The 24,146-nt window shown below is 46.6% G+C and overlaps 2 protein-coding genes across 2 annotated transcripts in view; one reads left to right on the top strand and one right to left on the bottom strand.

The window, feature by feature from the left end:
• LOC132765846 (zinc finger protein 420-like) overlaps positions 1-23,840 on the top strand; it is a 55,598-nt gene extending 31,758 nt beyond the window's left edge. The window contains exons 1-2 of the mRNA XM_067465033.1: positions 11,449-11,506; positions 19,259-23,840. Of these exons, the coding sequence (XP_067321134.1) occupies positions 19,313-21,127 (1,815 nt within the window). The 5' untranslated portion in view covers positions 11,449-11,506; positions 19,259-19,312 and the 3' untranslated portion in view covers positions 21,128-23,840. Of the gene's footprint in view, positions 11,507-19,258 lie in introns of the transcript that reaches the window.
• LOC132769697 (zinc finger protein 436-like) lies at positions 132-11,220 on the bottom strand. The gene is made up of 4 exons (XM_067465053.1): positions 11,143-11,220; positions 6,284-6,356; positions 4,637-4,757; positions 132-1,398 (listed from the first exon to the last, which is right to left on the bottom strand). The coding sequence occupies exons 2-4, from the start codon at positions 6,296-6,298 to the stop codon at positions 221-223; spliced, it is 1,314 nt and encodes a 437-aa protein (XP_067321154.1). The 5' UTR covers positions 6,299-6,356; positions 11,143-11,220; the 3' UTR covers positions 132-220.
• Positions 23,841-24,146: the final 306 nt, after the last annotated feature.

Consider the following 24,146-nt stretch of genomic DNA (forward strand, 5'->3'; position numbering starts at 1 on the left):
GATCACAGTTCCAGCAAGCAGGTAGTCATTGCAATCCTTAATAATATACTGGTGTTTCCAAAATTATTAACTCCAACCACACCTCCTTCAATTCTTCCATTCATTCCCACACATCATATTAAATTCATATTTGTCAAATCTGCACATTGAATTTCTTGTGACACTACCAGTCCTTATTCTACAGCGGCTTGTAATCTCCCCCACTTCTCCAAAATAATATTCATCTCTTTGTTGAAGAGAGGGATGCTGCGGGAGTGGGGTGCCTTGATTCCAGGAAAGGTTTGTCCTGTCCGTGGGATCTTTGGTGTAAATGCAGATGTCCTCTCTGACGGAAACTCTTTCCACATTCCATGCATTTATAGGGTTTCTCCCCTGTGTGGGTTCTGTGATGGGTATGTAGAGAGACACTGTGAGCGAAGCATTTCCCACATTCCAGGCATTTATAGGGTTTCTCTCCGGTATGCCTTCTTTGATGTGAAGACAGACCAGCAGCCTGCTTGAAGCTCTTCCCGCATTCCATGCATTTATATGCTCTCTCCTCTGTATGGGTTTTTTCATGTAACTGCAGATTTGCCCTCTTCCTGAAGCTTTTCCCACACTCCATGCAGTTATAGGGCTTCTCCCCTGTGTGCGTTCTCTGATGCAAATGTAAACTGTAACGACGAGAGAAACTCTTTCCACATTCCATGCACGGGAAGGGTTTCTCTCCTGAGTGTGTCATTCGATGCGAACGTAAACCCGCATGTTGAAGGAAGGTTTTCCCACATTCGGTGCATTCATAGGACTTCTCCCCCATGTGGGTCCTATGATGGGAATGCAGGGCTGAATTCTGGGCGAAGCTCTTTCCACATTCTGTGCATTTATATGGCTTCTCCCCTGTGTGGGTTCTTTGATGGGAACGTAGGGAGGAACTCTGAGCAAAGCATTTCCCACACTCCAGGCATTTATATGGCTTCTCCCCTGTGTGGGTTCTATGGTGTAGCAGCAGATGTTCACTCCGACTGAAGCTGACCCCACATTCCAGGCATTTAAATGGCTTTTCCCCTGTGTGGGTTCCTGTGTGGGACTTTAAACTGGAATCACGAGAGAATGTTTTACCACAGTCCATGCATTTATATGGTTTCTCCCCTGTGTGGACTCTTTGATGGACACGTAGATACGCGCTATCGCGGAAGTACTTCCCACATTCTGCACATCGATAGGGCTTCTCTCCAGTGTGGGTCCTTCGATGCATTTGTAAAGTGTAGCCACGAGTAGACGTCCTCCCACATTTCTTGCGTTGATGCGCTCTCTTCCCCGAGTGTGTTGCTTGCTGTGAATTGAGATGTTCAGAGTGGCTGCTGGTCTTTGGATCTTCTATGTGTGTGTACGGTTCTGTGGGAACCGGTTTGAGAACATCTGCGTGAAAAATATATATTTCATCTATTATTTTTTTTTAAAAAAAACAATTAAAAATAGAATGAACTTACAAAAACGTAAACTTTACTATTCGAAACAAATTTTATATCATTTAATATATTTCTAGAAAATTGATACCTATCCCATCAAGCTGTGGCTGTTTACAGTACAATGAATTTCTGTTTCCCTGAAAATAAGACCTAGTAGTGAAGAATGCTAAGCAAGGGGCTTTGAATGAAATTAACAGCAAAAGAGAAACATACCCTTTCTCTGTAGAAAAAGAGCAACACGGGAGAAAATGTTTTTAAGAAACAAGATGTGACATGTAGAGGTCGGAAGTTGTATTGTGGTTAAGTTCAAAGGTTGTTTTTTGAAGTGCAGCGTCTGCAGGTACAAGAAGGTACTTTTCCATCAAAAGGTCAAGGGAGGGGGCTGGAAAGAGAGTACTTTCCATGACAAAAAAAATGTTCTTGTTTACTTGAGATTATATATTGGTGGTTATATATAGACTGGTTCAAGATTGGGAAAGGCGTACGGCAAGGCAGCATCCTCTCACCCAACCTATTCAACTTGTATGCAGAACACATCATGCGAGGATGTGCGGGGCTTGAGGAATGCAAAGCTGGGGTGAAAATTGCTGGAAGAAACATCAACAACCTCAGATATGCAGATGACACCACTCTGATGGCCGAAAGCGAGGAGGAGCTGAGGAGCCTTCTAATCAAGGTGAAAGAAGAAAGCGCAAAAGCCGGGTTGCAGCTAAACATCAAAAGAACCAAGATTATGGCAACAAGAATGATTGACAACTGGAAAATAGAGAGAGAAATTGTGGAGGCCGTGACAGGCTTTGTATTTCTAGGTGCAAAGATGACTGCAGATGCAGACTGTGGCCAGGAAATAAGGAGATGCTTCCTTCTTGGGAGGAGAGCAATGTCCAGTCTCGATAAAATAGTAAAGAATGGAGACATCAGACTGGCAACCAAGATCCATTGCCTAGTCAAAGCCATGGTCTTCCCTGTAGTCACCTACGGATGTGAGAGCTGGACCTTAGGGAAGGCGGAGCGAAGGAAGAGAGACGCTTTTGAGCTGTGGTGCTGGAGGAAAGTTCTGAGAGTGCCTTGGACTGCGAGAAGATCCAACCAGTCCATCCTCCAGGAAAGAAAGCCCGGCTGCTCACTGGAGGGACGGAGACTAGAGACAAAGCTGAAGTCCTTTGGCCACATCATGAGGAGACAGCAAAGCCTAGAGAAGACAATGATGCTGGGGAAAGTGGAAGGCAAAAGGAAGAGGGGCCGACCAAGGGCAAGATGGATGGATGGCATCCTTGAAGGGACTGGACTGACCTTGAAGGAGCTGGGGGTGGTGACGGCCGACAGGGAGCTCTGGCGTGGGCTGGTCCATGAGGTCACGAAGAGTCAGAGACAACTGAACGAATGAACAACAACAACAGTGAAGGATGCTAAGCAAGGGGCTTTGAATGAAATTATCAGCAAAAGAGAAACATACCCTTTCTCTGTAGAAAAAGAGCAACACGGAAGAAAATGTTTTTAAGAAACAAGATGTGACATGTAGAGGTCGGAAGTTGTATTGTGGTTAAGTTCAAAGGTTGTTTTTTGAAGTGCAGAGTCTGCAGGTACAAGAAGGTACTTTCCATCAAAAGGTCAAGGGAGGGGGCTGGAAAGAGAGTACTTTCCATGACAAAAAAATGTTCTTGTTTACTTAAGGTTATATATTGGTGGTAAAAAGCCAAGAAGACGCGGCAGTCACTTGAAGGGTATGCTGTCAGGCTGTCCGTCTTCTTCATGAAGAAACTAAAATAAACCTTGTTTTTTGATCTTTTCTGGGACTGCCTACTTCCTTTCGTACTCCCGTGATGTGGACCTAAGAAGACCCAATTTAGGGTCTCTAACAGTAGAGGTTTTGCTGACTTGCTAAATACAGTGTTCCCTCGCTACTTCGCGGTTTGCTTTCTGCGGACTCGCCGTTTCGCGGTTTTTCTAAAAAGTGAATTTAAAATCTACAAGTAGCGAGGGAACTGTTGGGGTTCAGCCTGAGTTTGAACTTGAACCTGATTCTCTGTTTGTTCCTCCTGATGCTAATGAAAGTATATTTACTGATGCTAGTGGAAATGTACCTTTTGATGCCCATGCTCCTGAAATTAGTGAGGAAGAAACTGCTGTAGATTTGGAAAATGAAAGTACCAGTGTTCCTGAGAATGTTTCAGAGGGAGACCTTGGACTTTCCCTCCCTTCTGCACCTGTTAACTGTAATGACAACAGAAGGGGCCAAATTTGGGAAGACAGAAGTAAATCACTCAGTTTGCGTTGATCCTCCCGAATTCAAGAATTAAAAACATTGGCTTCAAAACAGAAGGGCGGTTCACGGAACCAATTCTTGAGTTTTAATTGCAATACGCCAGGCTGATTGCCTCAGTTCAGGCATCGTTTCAGAATTGATGAAGACCTTGGCAGTTCTCCCGGTTCCCTGGCCATAGTTTGGGAAGATTTCTAGGATATCAAGTACGGTTAGTGGATTGCTAATAGGTTCCAGTATTTCCCAGTGAGGCTTTTGGTTTTGCTTTGTCCATTTAAATTCATGTTTGCTGATTTTGCTGTGGCTTTTGACTTGCATTTTTCCTTTATTTTGTAACCATTTTTCTTCAATAAAAAAGGATTGTTTTTCACAGCCAAGTGTGGTGGATAGTTATCTTGGGGCCTCGTTCCCTGCTCTGGATTGCAACAGGAACACTGTACACCCGTTGTTTCTCCGGCGTAGATGATTCCCCCTCCTCTTCCTACCCTGATGAGGCCTTGCTTGTCCCACATTTCCGCACGGCGCCCCAGAGAAGAGGAGTAGGAACATGAGGCCTTCCTGCTGGGCTCCCACGTGTCGCCCTAGGCCCACGCTTCCGTGTCTGGGGCGAGCAAGGCTGGAAATTGGAGAGCTGTCCAAACATGCCCCAAACATGGCAAAAGTGCTTTGGAGTGCATTCAGGGTCATTTGGGACCACTCCCCCCCTGAAGTGCATTGCCTACAAAACCCCAAGAATAGTTTTAGACTCCTCAACTGGAAAACTCCAGTGCTTGGCTAAACTACATATCCCAAAAGCTCTCAGGGTGTTGCCATGACAAGAAAGGCGGGATATATGTCAAGATAATAATAGTCGTAGTGCTATGATCTGGTAGCTTGAAAGGACCCTCTGTCACTATAAAAAGGGCAACAGACTCCGGTTCCTTACCCAAGGAGGAGACATTCCCGTAGTTTTCCATCATGACCTCCTCGTAGAAAGATCTTTGCTTCCGATCCAACAGGGTCCATTCCTCCTCTGTGAAATACACAGCCACTTCCTCAAAGGTCACCTGCAACAGAAAATAGCCTTCATAGAATCAAAGAGTTGGAAGAGACCTCGTGGGCCATCCAGTCCAACCCCATTCTGCCAAGAAGCAGGAATATTGCATTCAAATCACCCCTGACAGATGGCCATCCAGCCTCTGTTTCAAAGCTTCCAAAGAAGGAGCCTCCACCACACTCCGGGGCAGAGAGTTCCACTGTTGAACGGCTCTCACAGTCAGGAAGTTCTTCCTCGTGTTCAGGTGGAATCTCCTCTCTTGTAGTTTGAAGCCATTGTTCCATTGAGTCCTAGTCTCCAGGGAAGCAGAAAACAAGCTTGCTCCCTCCTCCTCCCTGTGACTTCCTCTCACATATTTATACATGGCTTTCATCATATCTCCTCTCAGCCTTCTCTTCTTCAGGCTAAACATGCCCAGCTCCTTAAGCCGCTCCTCATAGGGCTTGTTCTCCAGACCCTTGATCATTTTAGTCGCCCTCCTCTGGACACATTCCAGCTTAGAGTCAATATTTCTCTTGAATTGTGGTGCCCAGAATTGGACACAATATTCCAGGTATAGTCTAACCAAAGCGGAATAGAGGGGTAGCATGACTTCCCTAGATCGACACTATGCTCCTCTTGATGCAGGCCAAAATCCCATTGGCTTTTTTTGCTGCCACATCACATTGTTGGCTCATGTTTAACTTGTTGTCCACGAGGACTCCAAGGTATTTTTCACACGTCCTGCTCTCGAGCCAGGCATTGTCCCCCATTCTGTCTCTTTGCATTTCATTTTTTCTGCCAAAGTGGAGTATCTTGCATTTGTCACTGTTGAACTTCATTGTGTTAGTTTTGGCCCTTCATCTCTCTAATCTGTCAAGATCGTTTTGAATCCTGCTCCTGTCCTCTGGAGTATTGGCTATCCCTCCCAATTTGGTGTCGTCTGCAAACTTGACGATCCTGCCTTCTAGCCCTTCATCTAAGTCATTAATAAAGATCCTGAACAGGACTGGGCCCAGGACGGAATCCTGCGGCACTCCACTTGTCACTTCTTTCCAAGATGAAGAGGAAGCATTAGTGAGCACTCTCTGTGTTCGTCCACTTAACCAATTCCAGATCCACCTCACCGTAGTTTTGCTTAGCCCACATTGGACTAGTTTCCTTGCCAGAAGGTCATGGGGGACCTTGTCGAAGGCCTTACTGAAATCCAGGTACACTCCATCCACGGCATTCCCCGCATCTACCCAGCTTGTAACTCTATCAAAAAAGAGATCAGATGAGTCTGGCATGACGTGTTTTTGATAAATCCATGTTGACTATTAGCGATGACCGCATTTGTTTCTAAGTGTTTGCAGACCACTTCCTTGACAATCTTTTCCAGAATATTGCCAGATTAGATCTTATAACTTCCCAGCCCATAGTCCACCAAACGATAGCCCTTTGGAGGGTGGACAGAAGGGTATCCCGTGCCCTGGGCATCCACCCCTTGCTTGCAAGTCCTGGCTGCAGATCCCCACCAAAGGATCCACCCCTAAGAAGGAAGGAACCAATGCTCACCTGTTTAAAGGGCATATTTCCTGGTCTTTCTCCAGTGGAAGAGCCGTTCAGCAGAGACTTTGGCTATTTACACCTGCAAAACGTGCAAAGAGAAGAGAACTAATAAAGGTCAAGCTTCCTTATTCTCAATCCCAAACTCATCCCAATGCGTGGCCCAGACAGTGACCTTTGCTTTCCTGTATTTCAATGTACTCAAACTCTGTTTCACACACTAAATTATGAAATATTTTGTGTATACAATGGCTCTCTGAGCATACGGGGTATGCCAAATCTCACTGAATTTCTTGTTTAGATTGGCACTGTGGCACCTCAGATTAAGCTTCACCTTGCTCTCAAACACCACCAGACCACGGCTGTAGGATTTATAGCTTATTGTAAAGTTTCCAAAAGAATGCAAAGGTTATATCAATTCTGGGCACCACAATTCAAGAGAGATATTGACAAGCTGGAATGTGTCCAGAGGAGGGCGACTAAAATGATCAAGGGTCTGGAGAACAAACCCTATGAGGAGCGGCTTGGGGAGCTGGGCATGTTTAGCCTGAAGAAGAGAAGGCTGAGAGGAAATATGATAGCCATGTATAAATATGTGAGAGGATGCCACAGGGAGGAGGGAGCAGATCAAGGGTCTGGAGAACAAGCCCTATGAGGAGCGGCTTAAGGAGCTGGGCACGTTTAGCCTGAAGAAGAGAAGGCTGAGAGGGGATATGATAGCCATGTATAAATATGTGAGAGGAAGCCACAGGGAGGAGGGAGCAAGCTTGTTTTCTGCTTCCTTGGAGACTAGGACGCGGAACAATGGCTTCAAACTACAAGAGAGGAGATTCCATCTGAACATGAGGAAGAACTTCCTGACTGTGAGAGCCGTTCAGCAGTGGAACTCTCTGCCCCGGAGTGTGGTGGAGGCTCCTTCTCTGGAAGCTTTTAAGCAGAGGCTGGATGGCCATTTGTCAGGGGTGATTTGAATGCAATATTCCTGCTTCTTGGCAGAATGGGGTTGGACTGGATGGCCCATGAGGTCTCTTCCAACTCTTTGATTCTATGATTCTATGATCAATACAAAGTTCCAAAGTTCAGGTAAAATGCACGGTACAGTTCCAGAAATCCTCACGAGAAAATCAAGGTAAACAGGAATCATGAAGTAGGAAGCACAAACCCTGTGCCCAGCAGCTTAGACCAAAAGCAGCACGAAGAAACCCAGGCTTTCCAGCCTCAATGCAGGAGCATGAAACAGCTAGCAGATAGCCACGTTGAAACTGACTGCTAAGAATTGCCCGTGGAAGGCCTAAATACATTTTGCACATCAAAACAATCTAGTTTCCCACAATCTACTTTCCCACTGCTCCCTTGACCTGACGCTGACCTAACTTGGCTGCGATCCAAGAGCTCCGTCTCACGGTTTCGTTATCCCTTTGAAGCAGCACCTGGCCCTCCTCCTTATCAGTTGCATTCCTGTCCTGTGAGAACTGCTTCTCCATCTCAGAAGCAGGCTGAGAAAACTGTGAAAACTGAAAACCATCAGGCTCAGGCCGCTCAGGAGCTTGTTGAACCACAACAGGCACCATCATCTTTGAAGCTTAGAAGAATGGACACTTTGAGACTTCAGTAAAAGCAAACATTTAGCTTTACTGAGTGGAGCAAATATACAGCACACATCCACCAAACCAAACAGACAGGAACAAGACAAAAGACACACCGAAGTAAGAAGTACGAAAGAAACCTTATCTCTGGATCCTCCCTACGTGTTCCAGGCACACTCAGGGTCACATCTTCACAGTTCATTAGAGGCTGGACTGTTTAACCCTTTCAGTGTCAATACACTCTTCGCTAAAGCAATCAGGTTACACAAAACTACATTTAAACATTCACATTACACTAATCTTACATTAACAACCTAAAGTATAGTCTAACACAGTGGCTCTCAACCTGGGGTCCCCAGATGTTTTTGGCCTTCAAGTCCCAGAAATTGAAAGAGGGCCACCCAGCAAGTGCTTACGGAATCCCAGAGTTGGAAGGGACCCCTCCAGGCCATCTAGTCTCACCCCCTTCTGAATCAAGGAGGGCACAATGCAACCCCTCCCGACAGAGGGCCACCCAGCCTGTGCTTACAGAATCCCAGAGTTGGAAGGGACCCCTCAAGGCCATCTAGTCTCACCCCCTTCTGACTCAAGGAAGGCACAATGCAATCCGTCCCAACAGAGGGCCACCCAGCCTGTGCTTACAGAATCCCAGAGTTGGAAGGGACCCCTCAAGGCCATCTAGTCTCACCCCCTTCTGAATCAAGGAGGGCACAATGCAATCCCTCCCGACAGAGGGCCACCCAGCCTGTGCTTATAGAATCCCAGAGTTGGAAGGGACCCCTCAAGGCCATCTAGTCTCACCCCCTTCTGAATCAAGGAAGGCACAATGCAATCCCTCCCAACAGAGGGCCACCCAGCACGTGCTTACAGAATCCCAGAGTTGGAAGGGACCCCTCAAGGCCATCTAGTCTCACCCTCTTCTGAATCAAGGAAGGTACAATGCAATCCCTCTCGACAGAGGGCCACTCAGCTTGTGCTTACAGAATCCCAGAGTTTGAAGTGACCTCTCAAGGCCATCTAGTCTCACCCCCCTTCTGAACCAAGGAAGGCACAATGCAATCCCTCCCGACAGATGGCCACCCAGCCTGTCCTTATAGAATCCCAGAGTTGGAAGGGACCCCTCAAGGCCATCTAGTCTCACCCACTTCTGAATCAAGGAGGGCACAACGCAATCCCTCCCGACAGAGGGCCACCCAGCATGTGCTTATGGAATCCCAGAGTTGGAAGGGACCCCTCAAGGCCATCTAGTCTCACCCCCTTCTGAACCAAGGAAGGCACAATGCAATCCCTCCCAACAGAGGGCCACCTAGCACGTGCTTACAGAATCCCAGTGTTGGAAGGGACCCCTCAAGGCCATCTAGTCTCACCCTCTTCTGAATCAAGGAAGGTACAATGCAATCCCTCCCGACAGAGGGCCACTCAGCTTGTGCTTACAGAATCCCAGAGTTTGAAGTGACCTCTCAAGGCCATCTAGTCTCACCCCCTTCTGAATCAAGGAGGGCACAACGCAATCCCTACCGACAGAGGGCCACCCAGCCTGTCCTTATAGAATCCCAGAGTTGGAAGGGACCCCTCAAGGCCATCTAGTCTCACCCCCTTCTGAATCAAGGAGGGCACAACGCAATCCCTCCCGACAGGGCCACCCAGCCTGTCCTTATAGAATCCCAGAGTTTGAAGTGACCTCTCAAGGCCATCTAGTCTCACCCCCTTCTGAATCAAGGAGGGCACAATGCAATCCCTCCCGACAGAGGGCCACCCAGCCTGTCCTTATAGAATCCCAGAGTTGGAAGGGACCCCTCAAGGCCATCTAGTCTCACCCCCTTCTGAATCAAGGAGGGCACAATGCAATCCCTCCCGACAGAGGGCCACCCAGCCTGTGCTTATAGAATCCCAGAGTTGGAAGGGACCCCTCAAGGCCATCTAGTCTCACCCCCTTCTGAACCAAGGAAGGCACAATGCAATCCCTCCCAACAGAGGGCCACCCAGCACGTGCTTATAGAATCCCAGAGTTGGAAGGGACCCCTCAAGGCCACCTAGTCTCATCCTCTTCTGAATCAAGGAGGACCCAATGCAATCCCTCCCAACAGAGGGCCACCCAGCACGTGCTTATAGAATCCCAGAGTTGGAAGGGACCCCTCAAGGCCATCTAGTCTCACCCCCTTCTGAATCAAGGAAGGCACAATGCAATCCCTCCCGACAGAGGGCCACCCAGCACGTGCTTATGGAATCCCAGAGTTGGAAGGGACCCCTCAAGGCCATCTAGTCTCACCCCCTTCTGAATCAAGGAGGGCACAATGCAATCCCTCCCGACAGAGGGCCACCCAGCCTGTGCTTATAGAATCCCAGAGTTGGAAGGGACCCCTCAAGGCCATCTAGTCTCACCCCCTTCTGAACCAAGGAAGGCACAATGCAATCCCTCCCAACAGAGGGCCACCCAGCACGTGCTTACAGAATCCCAGAGTTGGAAGGGACCCCTCAAGGCCATCTAGTCTCACCCTCTTCTGAATCAAGGAAGGTACAATGCAATCCCTCCCGACAGAGGGCCACTCAGCTTGTGCTTACAGAATCCCAGAGTTTGAAGTGACCTCTCAAGGCCATCTAGTCTCACCCCCTTCTGAATCAAGGAGGGCACAACACAATCCCTCCCGACAGAGGGCCACCCAGCCTGTCCTTATAGAATCCCAGAGTTGGAAGGGACTCCTCAAGGCCATCTAGTCTCACCCCCTTCTGAATCAAGGAAGGCACAACGCAATCCCTCCCGAGAGAGGGCCACCCAGCCTGTGCTTACAGAATCCCAGAGTTGGAAGGGACCCCTCAAGGCCACCTAGTCTCACCCCCTTCTGAATCAAAGAGGGCACAATGCAATCCCTCCCGACAGAGGGCTACGCAGCATATGCTTACAGAATCCCAGAGTTGGAAGGGACCCCTCAAGGCCATCTAGTCTCTCCCCCTTCTGAATCAAAGAGGGCACAATGCAATCCCTCCCGACAGAGGGCTACCCAGCATATGCTTACAGAATCCCAGAGTTGGAAGGGACCCCTCAAGGCCACCTAGTCTCACCCCCTTCTGAATCAAAGAGGGCACAATGCAATCCCTCCCGACAGAGGGCTACGCAGCATATGCTTACAGAATCCCAGAGTTGGAAGGGACCCCTCAAGGCCATCTAGTCTCTCCCCCTTCTGAATCAAGGAAGGCACAAGGCAAGCCCCCCTTCCTGGCACCCCATAATAATAGGCTTTCTCCTTCCCTTCCCATTCCCTTTCTCTCTGCTCAGGATCTCACCTCCAATGGCTCCTCGTGGACCTCGTCCAACTTTCCTTCCCGCCAGGAGAGTTCAAAAAGACCCCTTCCGGAAGTGACGTCTCCAGGAAACAGAGCGAGCCTCCTTCCTTCCTGCCTGCGTTTCCTTCTTCCTGCCACACGAGGGCTCCAGGACTTCCCTGTGGACTCCAACTCCCAGAAGCCTCGGCTGCTTCGGAGCCTGGGCAGGAATCCTGGGAAATGGAGTCCAAAACGCTTCAGAGGGAGAGAGAGAGCAGAGGGATGGTAATGAGGGGGCGGGGACAGGGTGATGTCATTTCCCCTGAGCCGATTTCCGGTGTGGGATAGCGGGAGCGCCTTGGGCCTGCCCTGATTGGGGAAGAAGGTACTTTGAGGGAGAGGAGGGGGGTGTCTATTATGAGATGCCAGGGGAGGGAGGGAGAAATGGAGGGGCCCAGCTAGGCCTTCCCCTTTCAGCCTGAGCCATGGCTTCCCAAGACAGCCTCTCAGTGTCACTACCCATGCTCCAGCAGCATTCCCTCCTGACGTTTCGCCTACATCAGTGCCTGGCATGCTCAGAAGTTCCGTTGGCAGTGAGGGAAGTGGAGTGTATGTGTATATCATAAAATCATAGAATCAAAGAGTTGGAAGAGACCTCATGGGCCATCCAGTCCAACCCCATTCTGCCAAGAAGCAGGAATATTGCATTCAAATCACCCCTGACAGATGGCCATCCAGCCTCTGTTTCAAAGCTTCCAAAGAAGGAGCCTCCACCACACTCCGGGGCAGAGAGTTCCACTGCTGAACGGCTCTCACAGTCAGGAAGTTCTTCCTCATGTTCAGATGGAATCTCCTCTCTTGTAGTTTGAAGCCATTGTTCCGCGTCCTAGTCTCCAGGGAAGCAGAAAGGAAGCTTGCTCCCTCCTCCTCCCTGTGGCTTCCTCTCACATATTTATACATGGCTATCATATCTCCTCTCAGCCTTCTCTTCTTCAGGCTAAACATGCCCAGCTCCTTAAGCCGCTCCTCATAGGGCTTGTTCTTCAGACCCTTGATCTGCTCCCTCCTCCCTGTGGCTTCCTCTCACATATTTATACATGGCTATCATATCTCCTCTCAGCTTTCTCTCCTTCAGGCTAAACAGCACAGCTCCTTAAGCCGCTCCTCGTAGGGCTTGTTCTCCAGACCCTTGATCATTTGAGTCGCCCTCCTCTGGACACATTCCAGCTTGTCAATATCTCTCTTGAATTGTGGTGCCCAGAATGGGACACAATATTCCAGGTGTGAAGTCTCGGCCTAGTTTTTACCCCCCTCTGTTTGCTCCCTGGAGTTGGACTCTGGCTCATAGCCTGGTGGAAGGACCTTTTAGTCCATTCTAATTTGATATAGTTTTTAGTAGTTAGCCAGAACGTGTCTGGTCTGGCTTAGCAGTCTGAACAGGCCATCCTTAGCACATATTTGCCTCAGAGACCAAAGTTTATAGATGTATTTTCCATAGAATATAGATGTATATGCCTCCATATAGAAGAGTATACAAGTACACATGCCTCATAGAATTGACCAATATTTGCCTTAGAGTCTATAGATTATAGTATATGTTATATTTGCCTTATAGATTACATAGTATATACATGCCCCAGAGTTCGTAGATAGTACATGTCACATAGAACTTAGAGTTTATACCATTACAGTTATATTTACCTCAGAGTTGTACCTTATACCTGTTCCTTATTATTCTAATTGTATACCATCATAATCAAACTGCACCTTTGTATACCTTGTTTTGATTCATCTTGATTGTTCAGTAAACTTAATTGGTTAATTTTAGTCTTGTCTCTAGAGTTTTATTTTGGAGGTATTAAAGTACATATAGGGTATACCGATGGTCACTGGGAAAATAGCCAGACACATATAGTTTTCCCTTAAATCTTCCCGATTGTGCCATCATACCAGGTGTGGTCTAACCAAAGCAGAATAGAGGGGTAGTATTACTTCCTTAGATCTAGACACTATGCTCCTATTGATGCAGGCCAAAATCCCATTGGCTTTTTTTGCCCCCACATCACATTGTTGGCTCATGTTTAACTTGTTGTCCACGAGGACTCTAAGATCTTTTTCACACGTACTGCTCTCGAGCCAGGCATTGTCCGCCATTCTGTATCTTTGCATTTCGTTTTTTCTGCCCAAGTGGAGTCTCTTGCATTTGTCCCTGTTTTTGCCCCCACATCACATTCCAGGCTCATGTTTAACTTGTTGTCCACAAGGACTCCAAGATCTTTTTCACCCGTACTGCTCTCGAGCCAGGCCTCCCCCATTCTGTATCTTTGCATTTCGTTTTTCCTGCCAAAGTGGAGTATCTTGCATTTGTCCCTGTTGAACTTCATTGTGTTAGTTTTGGCCATTCATCTCTCTAATCTGTCAAGAGCTTTTTGAATTCTGCTCCTGTCCTCTGGAGTCTTGGCTATCCCTCCCAATTTGGTGTCGTCTGCAAACTTGATGATCTTGCCTTCTAGCCCTTCATCTAAGTCATTAATTAAGATGTTGAACAGGACCGGGCCCAGGACGGAACCCTGCGGCACTCCACTTGTCACTTCTTTCCAAGATGAAGAGGAAGCATTAGTGAGCACTCTCTGTGTTCGTCCACTTAACCAATTCCAGATCCACCTCACCGTAGTTTTGCCTAGCCCACCTTGGACTAGTTTCCTTGCCAGAAGGTCATGGGGGACCTTGTCAAAGAAGGCCTTACTGAAATCCAGGTACGCCACATCCACGGCATTCCCCGCATCTACCCAGCTTGTAACTCTATCGAAAAAAGAGATCAGATTAGTCTGGCATGACTTGTTTTTGATAAATCATCTGACAGGAATGCCTTCAAAGCATCCCTGACAGATGACCATCCAACCTTTGTTTCAAAGCCTCCAAAGAAGGAGCCTCCACCACACTTCAGGGCAGACAGGGAGAGTTCCACTGCTGAACAGCTCTCTCACACAGTGAGGAAGTTCTTCCTCATGTTCAGGTAGATTCTCCTTCCCTTCATGTCATTTGAAGCCATTGTTCTGTTGAGTCCTAGTCTCCATGGCAGCAGAAAACAATCCTGCTCCCTCCTTCCTAGGTCTTCCCCTCCCATCTTGATCCATGGCCCTCATCAGGTCTCCTCTCAGACTTCTCTTCTGCAGGCTAAACATGCCCAACTCTTTGAGTGTATTCCCTTACTTGAAAATATCAGGCGCTCCAAGTTGTTGTATCTGCCTGTCCCAACAGACAATGGAAAGGAAACCCCTCTTGCCCATCTACAGGACAGGGAATATGGAAGCTCCAGCTTTGGGTGGCCCAAGGATATCTGGTGAGGAGCAGTGGGAGACTCTGCACAGCCCTTCGTAGCCTGTTCCACTGAGGCGCATCAATAGTCTGCCCCGTTTAAGAGAGGGGTTCAACTGCTTAATCAGCCTCTCTCCATGGAACAGACCCCTGGGTCTGAAAAGGAAGAGAGGGAGGGACCATGCTTATTTATTTATTTCTCATGTAAGGGCAGCCAGTCAGTTATATTACTTTTCTAACAGAACAAAGCAAACAAACAAACAGAGAAAATACAAAATGTGTGAGTTTGGTAGTTGATTAAATGTCCTTTGACCAGTATCTGGCCCCTTGGAGTGCCTCTGGTGTTGCTGCAAGAAGGTCCTCCATGGTGCATGTGGCAGGGCTCAGGGTGCATTGCAGCAGGTGGTCTCTGGTTTGCTCTTCTCCGCACTCGCATGTCAAGGATTCCACTCTGTAGCCCCATTTCTTAAGATTGGCTCTGCATCTCGTGGTGCCAGAGCGCAGTCTGTTCAGCGCCTTCTAAGTTGCCCAGTCCTCTGTGTGCTCTCTCATTTGGTATCAGCTATTGGTTGAGGTTCTGGGTTTGAGCCTGCCACTTTTGGACTCTCGCTTGCTGAGGTGTTCCAGCGACTGTCTCTGTAGATCTTAGAAAACTATGTCTGGATTTAAGTCGTTGACGTGCTGGCTGATACCCAAACAGGGGATGAGCTGGAGATGTCTCTGCCTTGGTCCTTTCACTATTGGCTGCCACTTCCCGGCGGATGTCAGGTGGCGCGATACCGGCTAGACAGTGTAATTTCTCCAGTGGTGTAGCGCGCAGACACCCCGTGTGATAATGTGGCATGTCTCATTAAGAGCCACATCCACTGTTTTAGCGTGGTGAGATGTGTTCCACGCTGGGCATGCATACTCAGCAGCAGAGTAGCACAGCGTCTTCGTAGACAGCTGATTCTCTCAATCCAGAAGCAACCAGCCTGCAAGCAAGCAAGGGACCATGCTCACAAGCAATTACTGTGGTTTGAACTGCGCAAGCTTCACACATGGAAAAACAGATGTGTTTCCTGTTTAAACTCTAGATTGACCAGTCCTTGAATGGGAGGGAGGGAAGGCCATCTTGTTTTGTGCCAAAGCCGCCTAGCACAATGGGCCCGCTCACAAGCCTAGCAGAAGTGCATGAGGACTCTCCTCCTGTCACTCACTGGCTCAGAGCTCCATGAACCCCCAAGAGTGGTTGGAGGGCAGGCTGTTTGTGAATCCAATGTAGTTGCATAGAATCTGTATGTCTGGCTGTCCAATGTCATTCTTTGTCGAAATGTTTTTCTGTAATCTGATGTCCCATCTCACACTGGAAATTGCAATAAAAAGAACCTATGCTTTAAAGCAGTGTTTCTCAACCATCCTAATGTCGCAACCCCTTAATGCAGTTCCTCATGTTGTGTTGACTCCCAACCATACAAATAATTTCGTAGCTACTTCATAACTCTTAATTTTGCTACCGTTATCAATCGTAATGTAAATATATGATATGCAGGATGCATTTTCATTCACTGGACCAAATTTACCCGATGCGCCCAAATTTGAATACCGGTGGGGTTGAAGGGGATTGATTTTGTCATTTGGAAGTTGTAGTTACTGGGATTTATAGTTCACCTACAATCAAAGAACTCCACCAACTATGACAGTGTTTCTCAACCTGGGGGTCAGGACCCCTGGTGGGGTCGCCAGGGGGTGTCAGAGAGGTCACCAAATACCACCAGAAAACACAGTACAGGGTTAGTCAAAATGCATAGGCCAATAAGCCATTCAATTGAATGGCTTATTGGCCTATGCATTTTGACTAACCCTGTATTTTCTGTTGGTCATGGAGGTTCTGTGTGGGAAGTTTGGCCTGCTTCAATCGTTGGTAGGGTTCAGAATGCTCTTTGATTGTAGGTGAACTATAAATCCCAGTAACTACAACTTCCAAATGTCAAGGTCTATTTTCCCCAAACTCCATCAGTGTTCACATCTGGGCATATTGAGTATTCGTGCCAAGTTTGGTCCAGATCCATCATTGTCTGGGTCCACAGTGTAAACTGGATGTAAGTGAACTACAACTCCTAAAACTCAAGGTCAATGCCCACCAAACCTTTCCAGTATTTTCTGTTGGTCATGGGAGTTCTGTGTGCCAAGTTTGATTCAATTCCATCATTAGTGGAGTTCAGAATGCTTTTTGATTGTAGGTGAACTATAAATCCCAGCAACTACAACTCCCACAGGACAAAATCATTACCCTCCCCCAATCCCACCAGTATTCAAATTTGGGTGTATTGGGTATTTGTGCCAAATTTGGTCCAGTATATGAAAATACATCCTGCATATTGGATATTTACATTGCTATTCATAACGGCTCTCCATGCAGTCATGCTGGCCACATGACCTTGGAGGTGTCTGCGGACAACGCTGGCTCTCCGGCTTAAAAATGGAGATGAGCACCACACCCCAGAGTCAGACATGATTGGACTTAATGTCAGGGGACTACCTTTACCTTTTATGCAAAGATACAGAATGGGGGACGATGATGCCTGTCTTGAGAGCAGTACGTGTGAAAAAGATCTTGGAGTCCTCATAGACAACAAGTTAAACATGAGCAAACAATGTGATGTGGCGGCAAAAAAAGCCAATGGGATTTTGGCCTGCATCAATAGGAGCATAGTGTCTAGATCCAGGGAAGTCATGCTCCCCATGCTCTATTCCGCTTTGGTTAGACCACACCTGGAATATTGTGTCCAATTCTGGGCACCACAATTCAAGAGAGATGTTGACAAGCTGGAATGTGTCCAGAGGAGGGCAACTAAAATGATCAAGGGTCTGGAGAACAAGCCCTACGAGGAGCGGCTTAAGGAGCTGGGCATGTTTAGCCTGAAGAAGAGAAGGCTGAGAGGAGGTATGATAGCCATGTATAAATATGTGAGAGGAAGCCACAGGGAGGAGGGAGCAAGCTTGTTTACTGCTTCCTTGAAGACTTGGACGCAATGGAACAATGGCTTCCAACTACAAGAGAGGAGATTCCATCTGAACATGAGGAAGAACTTCCTGACTGTGAGAGCCGTTCAGCAGTGGAACTCTCTGCCCCAGAGTGTGGTGGAGGCTCCTTCTTTGGTAGCTTTTAAACAGGGGCTGGATGGCCATCTGTCAGGGGTGCTTTGAATGCAATATTCCTGCTTCTTGGCAGAATGGGGTTGGATTGGATGGCCCATGAGGTCTCTTCCAACTCTAGGATTCTATGATTCTATGATGATGATAATGATTATGATTATGATTATTATTATTATTATTATTATTATTATGGCTATGCAGCATACAATGGTTGGCTCTCCCAGTCAGGTCCCGGTCATTGTGTGCCTGCTGCAAGCTGAGACATAGAGGGAGACATAGGAAGTGAAAATAAAAGTCTCCTCAGTGAAGTGAGGAGCAGAATGCTCTACTTTAGGTATTGTGTGTCCTCAGGGGAAAGAAGTAAACCTGTGGCTGCCATTTTACTCAGCACTGTAGACCATCCGCCGAGCACACTTGATATCTCCTCTATGCTTGGGAGTCTCAGAAACAGCCCTCCCCTTGCCTGAGAGGCCAGGCAATCACAATGGAGGAGGGCTTTTGGTGGGAGGATTCACCATCTGTTTCCAAAAAGGAAGAGAAAGACATCCAGAGAGATCTTCAGCCTTCTCTGCCAAATCACTTCCTAAGACCATCAGAAATACGTGTTTTCTGATGGTCTTTGGTGACCGCTCTGAAACCCCCTCATGACCCCCCCCCCCCCCCGGGGTCCCAACTCTCAGGTTGAGAAGCACTGGTCTAGGGGATCAAGAAGCAATTGGGATAATGGTAATAATGTACATTTATTCAGAAGAAAGGAAAGCTTAGAGAAGACAAGTATGCTGGGGAAAATTGAAGGGAAAGGGAAGAGGGGCCGACCAAGGGCAAGATGGATGGATGGCATCCTTGAAGTGACTGGACTGACCTTGAAGGAGCTGGGGGTGGTGACGGCCGACAGGGAGCTCTGGTGTGGGCTTGTCCAGGAGGTCATGAAGAGTTGGAGACAACTGAACGAATGAACAACATAAGGCAATGATGGGCAACCTTTTGAGTTTGGTGTGTCAATACTCGCCAAAAAACCGAGCATAACTTGAGTGGAGTGTCACTTCAAGAAAAACCCATAATTTCATGATATTTATAGTTTAATAACAAAAGTATATTATTGTAATATATAACTGTATTTAATAAACCAAAAACTAATTATTTAAGTTACCTGCTTTTTCTATAATGCCATATATGTCAGCATTATAGAAAAATGCTGGTGTAGAAGCCGAGGACGAAATGTCCTTCTTGGGATGCAGCCCCATCTTCTCTGTATGCGGCCGCATGCGGCTGTGTGTCATCGAAAATGGCTACGCGTGTCAGTGCTGACACATGTGTCATAGGTTCGCCATCATGGACATAAGGCCATATTCAACAATGGTTTGGGGCTGAACTAGAACTAGTCATTCTCAAAGGTCTTCAAACTCTTACGAAAGGAGAGATGGGATGGGGCCTGTCTTATCCTTTGGAAGCATGTTCGAGAGGCAGGGGGCCACCACCGAGAAGGTCCTCTCTCTCGTCCCCACCAACCTACTTATGACGGTGGTGGGAGCGAGAGGAGGGCCTCCCCGGAAGATTTTCGAGTCTGTGCCGGTTCATTGAAGGAGATGCAATCGCGGAGATAGGCGGGGATAAGTCTCTTTTATTTGGTCTTTGATTTCTGTCATTTGGTTTAAATGATTTCTTTTCTTTTTCCTCAAAGAAAGAAAGAAAGAAATCGGCAGAAGAATGCGAAACACAAGGATCTGGCTGTAACATGGAAAAACAGGTGTTTGGGAAGCAAAAGAGAATGAAAACCGAAAACATAACTCAAGTGGAAGAAGAGAAGCACTCCTTTTCCTTCCAGCACACGGATCATGCTGATCCTCTAACCTCAGAACCAAATAACATGGAGTGCGCCGGCTGTGGGGAAGTGTGCAAATGTCACGCACAGTTAAACATAGATGCTGATCCTCACAAAGGAGGTAAACCGTACAAATGCATAGAATGTGGAATGAATTTTAGTCGGTCCAATTATTTAAAGTCACATGAAAAAACACACACAGGGGAGAAACCCTATGAATGCATGGAATGTGGAAAGGGCTTCAGCAAGAAAGCAAATCTACAAGTACATCAAAGAATACACACAGGAGAGAAGCCATACCAATGCATGGAATGCGGAAAGAGCTTCAGCGATGGTGGATCATATAGTAAACATCTAAGAGTTCACACAGGAGAAAAACCATATATGTGTATGGAATGTGGGAAGACCTTCAGTAACCGTACACAACTTTGTGGACATCAAAGAACCCACACAGGGGAGAAACCATACATTTGCATGGAATGTGGAAAGGGCTTCAGTGAGAATGCAAATCTACGTAGACATCAAAGAACACACACAGGAGAGAAGCCATACGAATGCACGGAATGTGGAATGAGCTTCAGTTACAGTGGAAGTCTACGTTCGCACCAAAGGACCCACACAGGAGAGAAACCCTATGAATGCATGGAATGTGGAAAGAGCTTCACTCGGAATTCGGCTCTCCATGTACATCAGAAAAGACACACAGGGGAGAAACCACACAAATGCGTGGAATGTGGGAAGAGCTTCAGTCAAAGAGAACAACTGCATTTACATCAGTACACCCATACAGGGGAGAAGCCATACGAATGCACGGAATGTGGAAAGAGCTTCAGTAATAGGAAAGCATGGAATCTACATCTCAGGACTCACTCGGGTGAGAAGCCGTACAAATGCGTGGAATGCGATAAAACCTTCCGGTGCAGTTCAAATCTACAGTCACATAAAAAATCACACAGAGAAGAGAAACCATACAAATGCATGGTGTGTGGAAAGCATTTCAGTCGGGCTTGTCATCTGCGCGTACATGAAAGAACGCATTCCGGAGACAAACCCTATAAATGCACGGAATGTGGAAAGAGCTTCAGCCAGATGGCAAATCTACGTGTCCATGAAAGGACACACACAGGGGAGAGACCATATGAATGCATAGAATGTGGAATGGGCTTCTGTGATAGTGGCTCGTGTAATAAACATCTAAGGACCCACACAGGGGAGAAACCATATGAATGCGTGGAATGTGGAAGGAGTTTCAGTTGCAGTTCTAATCTACATGCACATGAAAGAACCCACACAGGGGAGAAACCTCATGAATGCAGTGAATGTGGAATGAGCTTCTCTACTAGTAGCAGTTTGCAGTCACATCAAAAAACCCATACTGGGGAGAAACCGCATGAATGCATGGAGTGTGGAAAGAGCTTCTCTCATGGCTACACTTTGCAAGCACATCAAAGAACCCACACAGGAGAGAAACCATATCAATGCATGGAGTGTGGAAAGAGCTTCAGGAGCAGTGGACATTTGCGTGCCCATCTTAGGACCCACACAGGGGAAAAGCCATATAAATGCATGGAGTGTGGAAAGGCCTTCAGCAGAAGTGGAAATTTGCATGCCCATCATAGGACCCACACAGGGGAGAAACCATATGAATGCACGGAGTGTGGAAAGAGCTTCAGGGACATTGGACATTTGCATGCTCATCACAGGACCCACATGGGAAAAACCACATAAATGCATGGAATTTGGAAAGTCCTTCAGCAAACGTGGACATTTACGTGCCCATCGTAAGACCCACACGAGAAAAACCACATAAATGCATGGAATGTGGAAAGGCCTTCAACAGAAGTTGCTCATATAATAAATATCTAAGGACTCACATGGGTGAGACTATGTGAATGCATAGAATGTGGAATGAAATTTAGTGGAAATATTTGTTCACTTCCTAGTTCATTACGGCTTGTGCTTTTTCCAGCACCAGGAATGGTGAAGGTCTGTGGCGGAGTGTTGAAATCCTTCAAATATCCTTACTAATGGCAAACCAATTTCTTCTATTCCTTGTTTTAGGCAAATGTTCCTCCAGTGTCTCTTTAGAGTTCTTGATATTTTTTCCCCTATGTATATCTTTTTGGATTTACTTTAATCATAATAATAATTCAATATTTATATTCCGCACTTCTCCCCGAGGGGACTCAAAGCAGATCATAGCATTTACAGCAGATTACGAGGCTGGACACTGAATTAATTAGCTTGAAGGAGCGACCCTAGAAGATTCCCCTAATTCCTTTTCTTTAAGATCGAACTTAAAGACCCTATAAGACAGTGGTTCTCAAACTTCCTAATGCCGCGACCCCTTAGTACAGTTCTTCATGTTGTGGTGACCCCCAACCATAACATTTTCATTGCTACTTCGCAACTGTAATTTTGCTACTGTTATGAATCGTAATGTAAATATCTGATATGCAGATATTTTCAAATCCCAAATACCCAATATGCCCAAATTTGAATACTGGTGGGGTTGGGGGGGGATTGATTTTGTCATTTGGGAGCTGTAGTGGCTGGGATTTATAGTTCACCTACAATCAAAGAGCATTCTGAACACCACCAATGATGAAATTGAACCAAACTTGGCACACAGAAGTCCCATGGCCAAGATAAAATACTGGGAGGATCTGGTGGACATTGGCCTTGAATTTTTGGAGTTGTAGTTCACCTACATCCAGAGAGCACTGTGGACTCAAACAATGATGGATCTAGACCAAACTTGGCACGAATACTCAATATGCTGAAATGTGAACACTGGAGGAGTTTGAGAAAAATAGACTTTGACATTTGGGAGTTGTAGTTGCTGGGATTTATAGTTCACCTACAATGAAATAACATTCTGAACCCTACCAATGATAGAATTGGACCAACCTTCCCACACAGAACCCATGAGAAACAAAATACTATGTTTTCTGATGGTCTTTGGCGACCCCTCTGACACCCCCTCGCGACCCCCACAGGGGTCCCGACCCCCAGGTTGAGAAAAACTGCTATAAGACAACCTTAGGTGACCTATGTGATTAACTCTCAGTCAGCTCGTTTTCCACCGAACAAAGACAAAGTTATAATTATGGTCATTATCAGATTAGGGAACCAAGTCCTCTGTACTTTAGACAGCATGTTATTGTTGTTCATTTGTTTAGTTGTTTCCGACTCTTCGTGACCTCATGGACCAGCCCACACCAGAGCTCGCAATCTGCCGTCACCACCCCCAGCTCTTTTAAGGTCAATCCAGTCACTTATAGAATCATAGAGTTGGAAGAGACCTCATGGGCCATCCAGTCCAATCCTATTCTGCCAAGAAGCAGGAATATTGCATTCAAATCACTCCTGACAGATGGCCATCCAGCCTCTGCTTAAAAGCTTCCAAAGAAGGAGCCTCCACCACACTCCGGGGCAGAGTTCCAATGCTGAACAGCTCTCACAGTCAGGAAGTTCTTCCTCATGTTCAGATGGAATCTCCTCTCTTGTAGTTTGAAGCCATTGTTCCATTGCGTCCTAGTCTCCAGGGAAGCAGAAAACAAGCTTGCTCCCTCCTCCCTGTGGCTTCCTCTCACATATTTATACATGGCTCTCATATCCCCTCTCAGCTTTCTCTTTTTCAGGCTAAACATGCCCAGCTCCTTAAGCCGCTCCTCGTAGGGCTTGTTCTTCAGACCCTTGATCTGCTCCCTACTCCCTGTGGCTTCCTCTCACATATTTATACATGGCTCTCATATCTCCTCTCAGCCTTCTCTTCTTCAGGCTAAACAGCACAGCTCCTTAAGCTGCTCCTCGTAGGGCTTGTTCTCCAGACCCTTGTTCATTTTAGTCGCCCTCCTCTGGACACATTCCAGCTTGTCAATATCTCTCTTGAATTGTGGTGCCCAGAATTGGACACAGTATTCCAGGTGTGAAGTCTTGGCCTAGTTTTTACTCCCCTCTGTTTGCTCCCTGGAGTTGGACTCTGGCTCATAGCCTGGTGGAAGGACCTTTTAGTCCATTCTAATTTGATATAGTTTTTAGTAGTTAGCCAGAACGTGTCTGGTCTGGCTTAGCAGTCTGAACAGGCCATCCTTAGCACATATTTGCCTCAGAGACCAAAGTTTATAGATGTATTTTCCATAGAATATAGATGTATATGCCTCCATATAGAAGAATATAGATAGTGTTTGTCCAAAGAGTATACAAGTATACATGCATCATAGAATTGACCAATATTTGCCTTAGAGTCTATAGTTTATAGTATGTTATATTTGCCTTATAGATTACATAGTACATACATGCCCCAGTGTTCGTAGATAGTACATGTCACATAGAACTTAGAGTTTATACCATTATAGTTATATTTACCTCAGAGTTGTACCTTATACCTGTTCCTTATTATTCTAATTGTATACCATCATAATCAAATTGCACCTTTGTATACCTTGTTTTGATTCATCTTGATTGTTCAGTAAACTTAATTGGTTATTTTTAGTCTTGTCTCTAGAGTTTTATTTTGGAGGTATTAAAGTACATATAGGGTATACCGATGGTCACTGGGAAAATAGCCAGACACATATAGTTTTCCCTTAAATCTTCCCGATTGTGCCATCATACCAGGTGTGGTCTAACCAAAGCGGAATAGAGCATGGGGAGCATGACTTCCCTAGATCTAGACACTAGGCTCCTCTTGATGCAGGCCAAAATCCCATTGGCTTTTTTTGCCCCCACATCACATTGTTGG

The sequence above is a fragment of the Anolis sagrei genome, chromosome 2, assembly GCF_037176765.1.
Source record: "Anolis sagrei isolate rAnoSag1 chromosome 2, rAnoSag1.mat, whole genome shotgun sequence".
Lineage (NCBI taxonomy): Eukaryota > Metazoa > Chordata > Lepidosauria > Squamata > Dactyloidae > Anolis > Anolis sagrei.

Bases quoted from the DNA above. Each gene is read 5' to 3' on its own strand.
- LOC132769697 (XM_067465053.1), bottom strand. The intron at 1,399-4,636 runs GTAAGGAACCGG...TTTTTCACGCAG, and splicing joins CGGGAATGTCTCCTCCTTGG to ATGTTCTCAAACCGGTTCCC.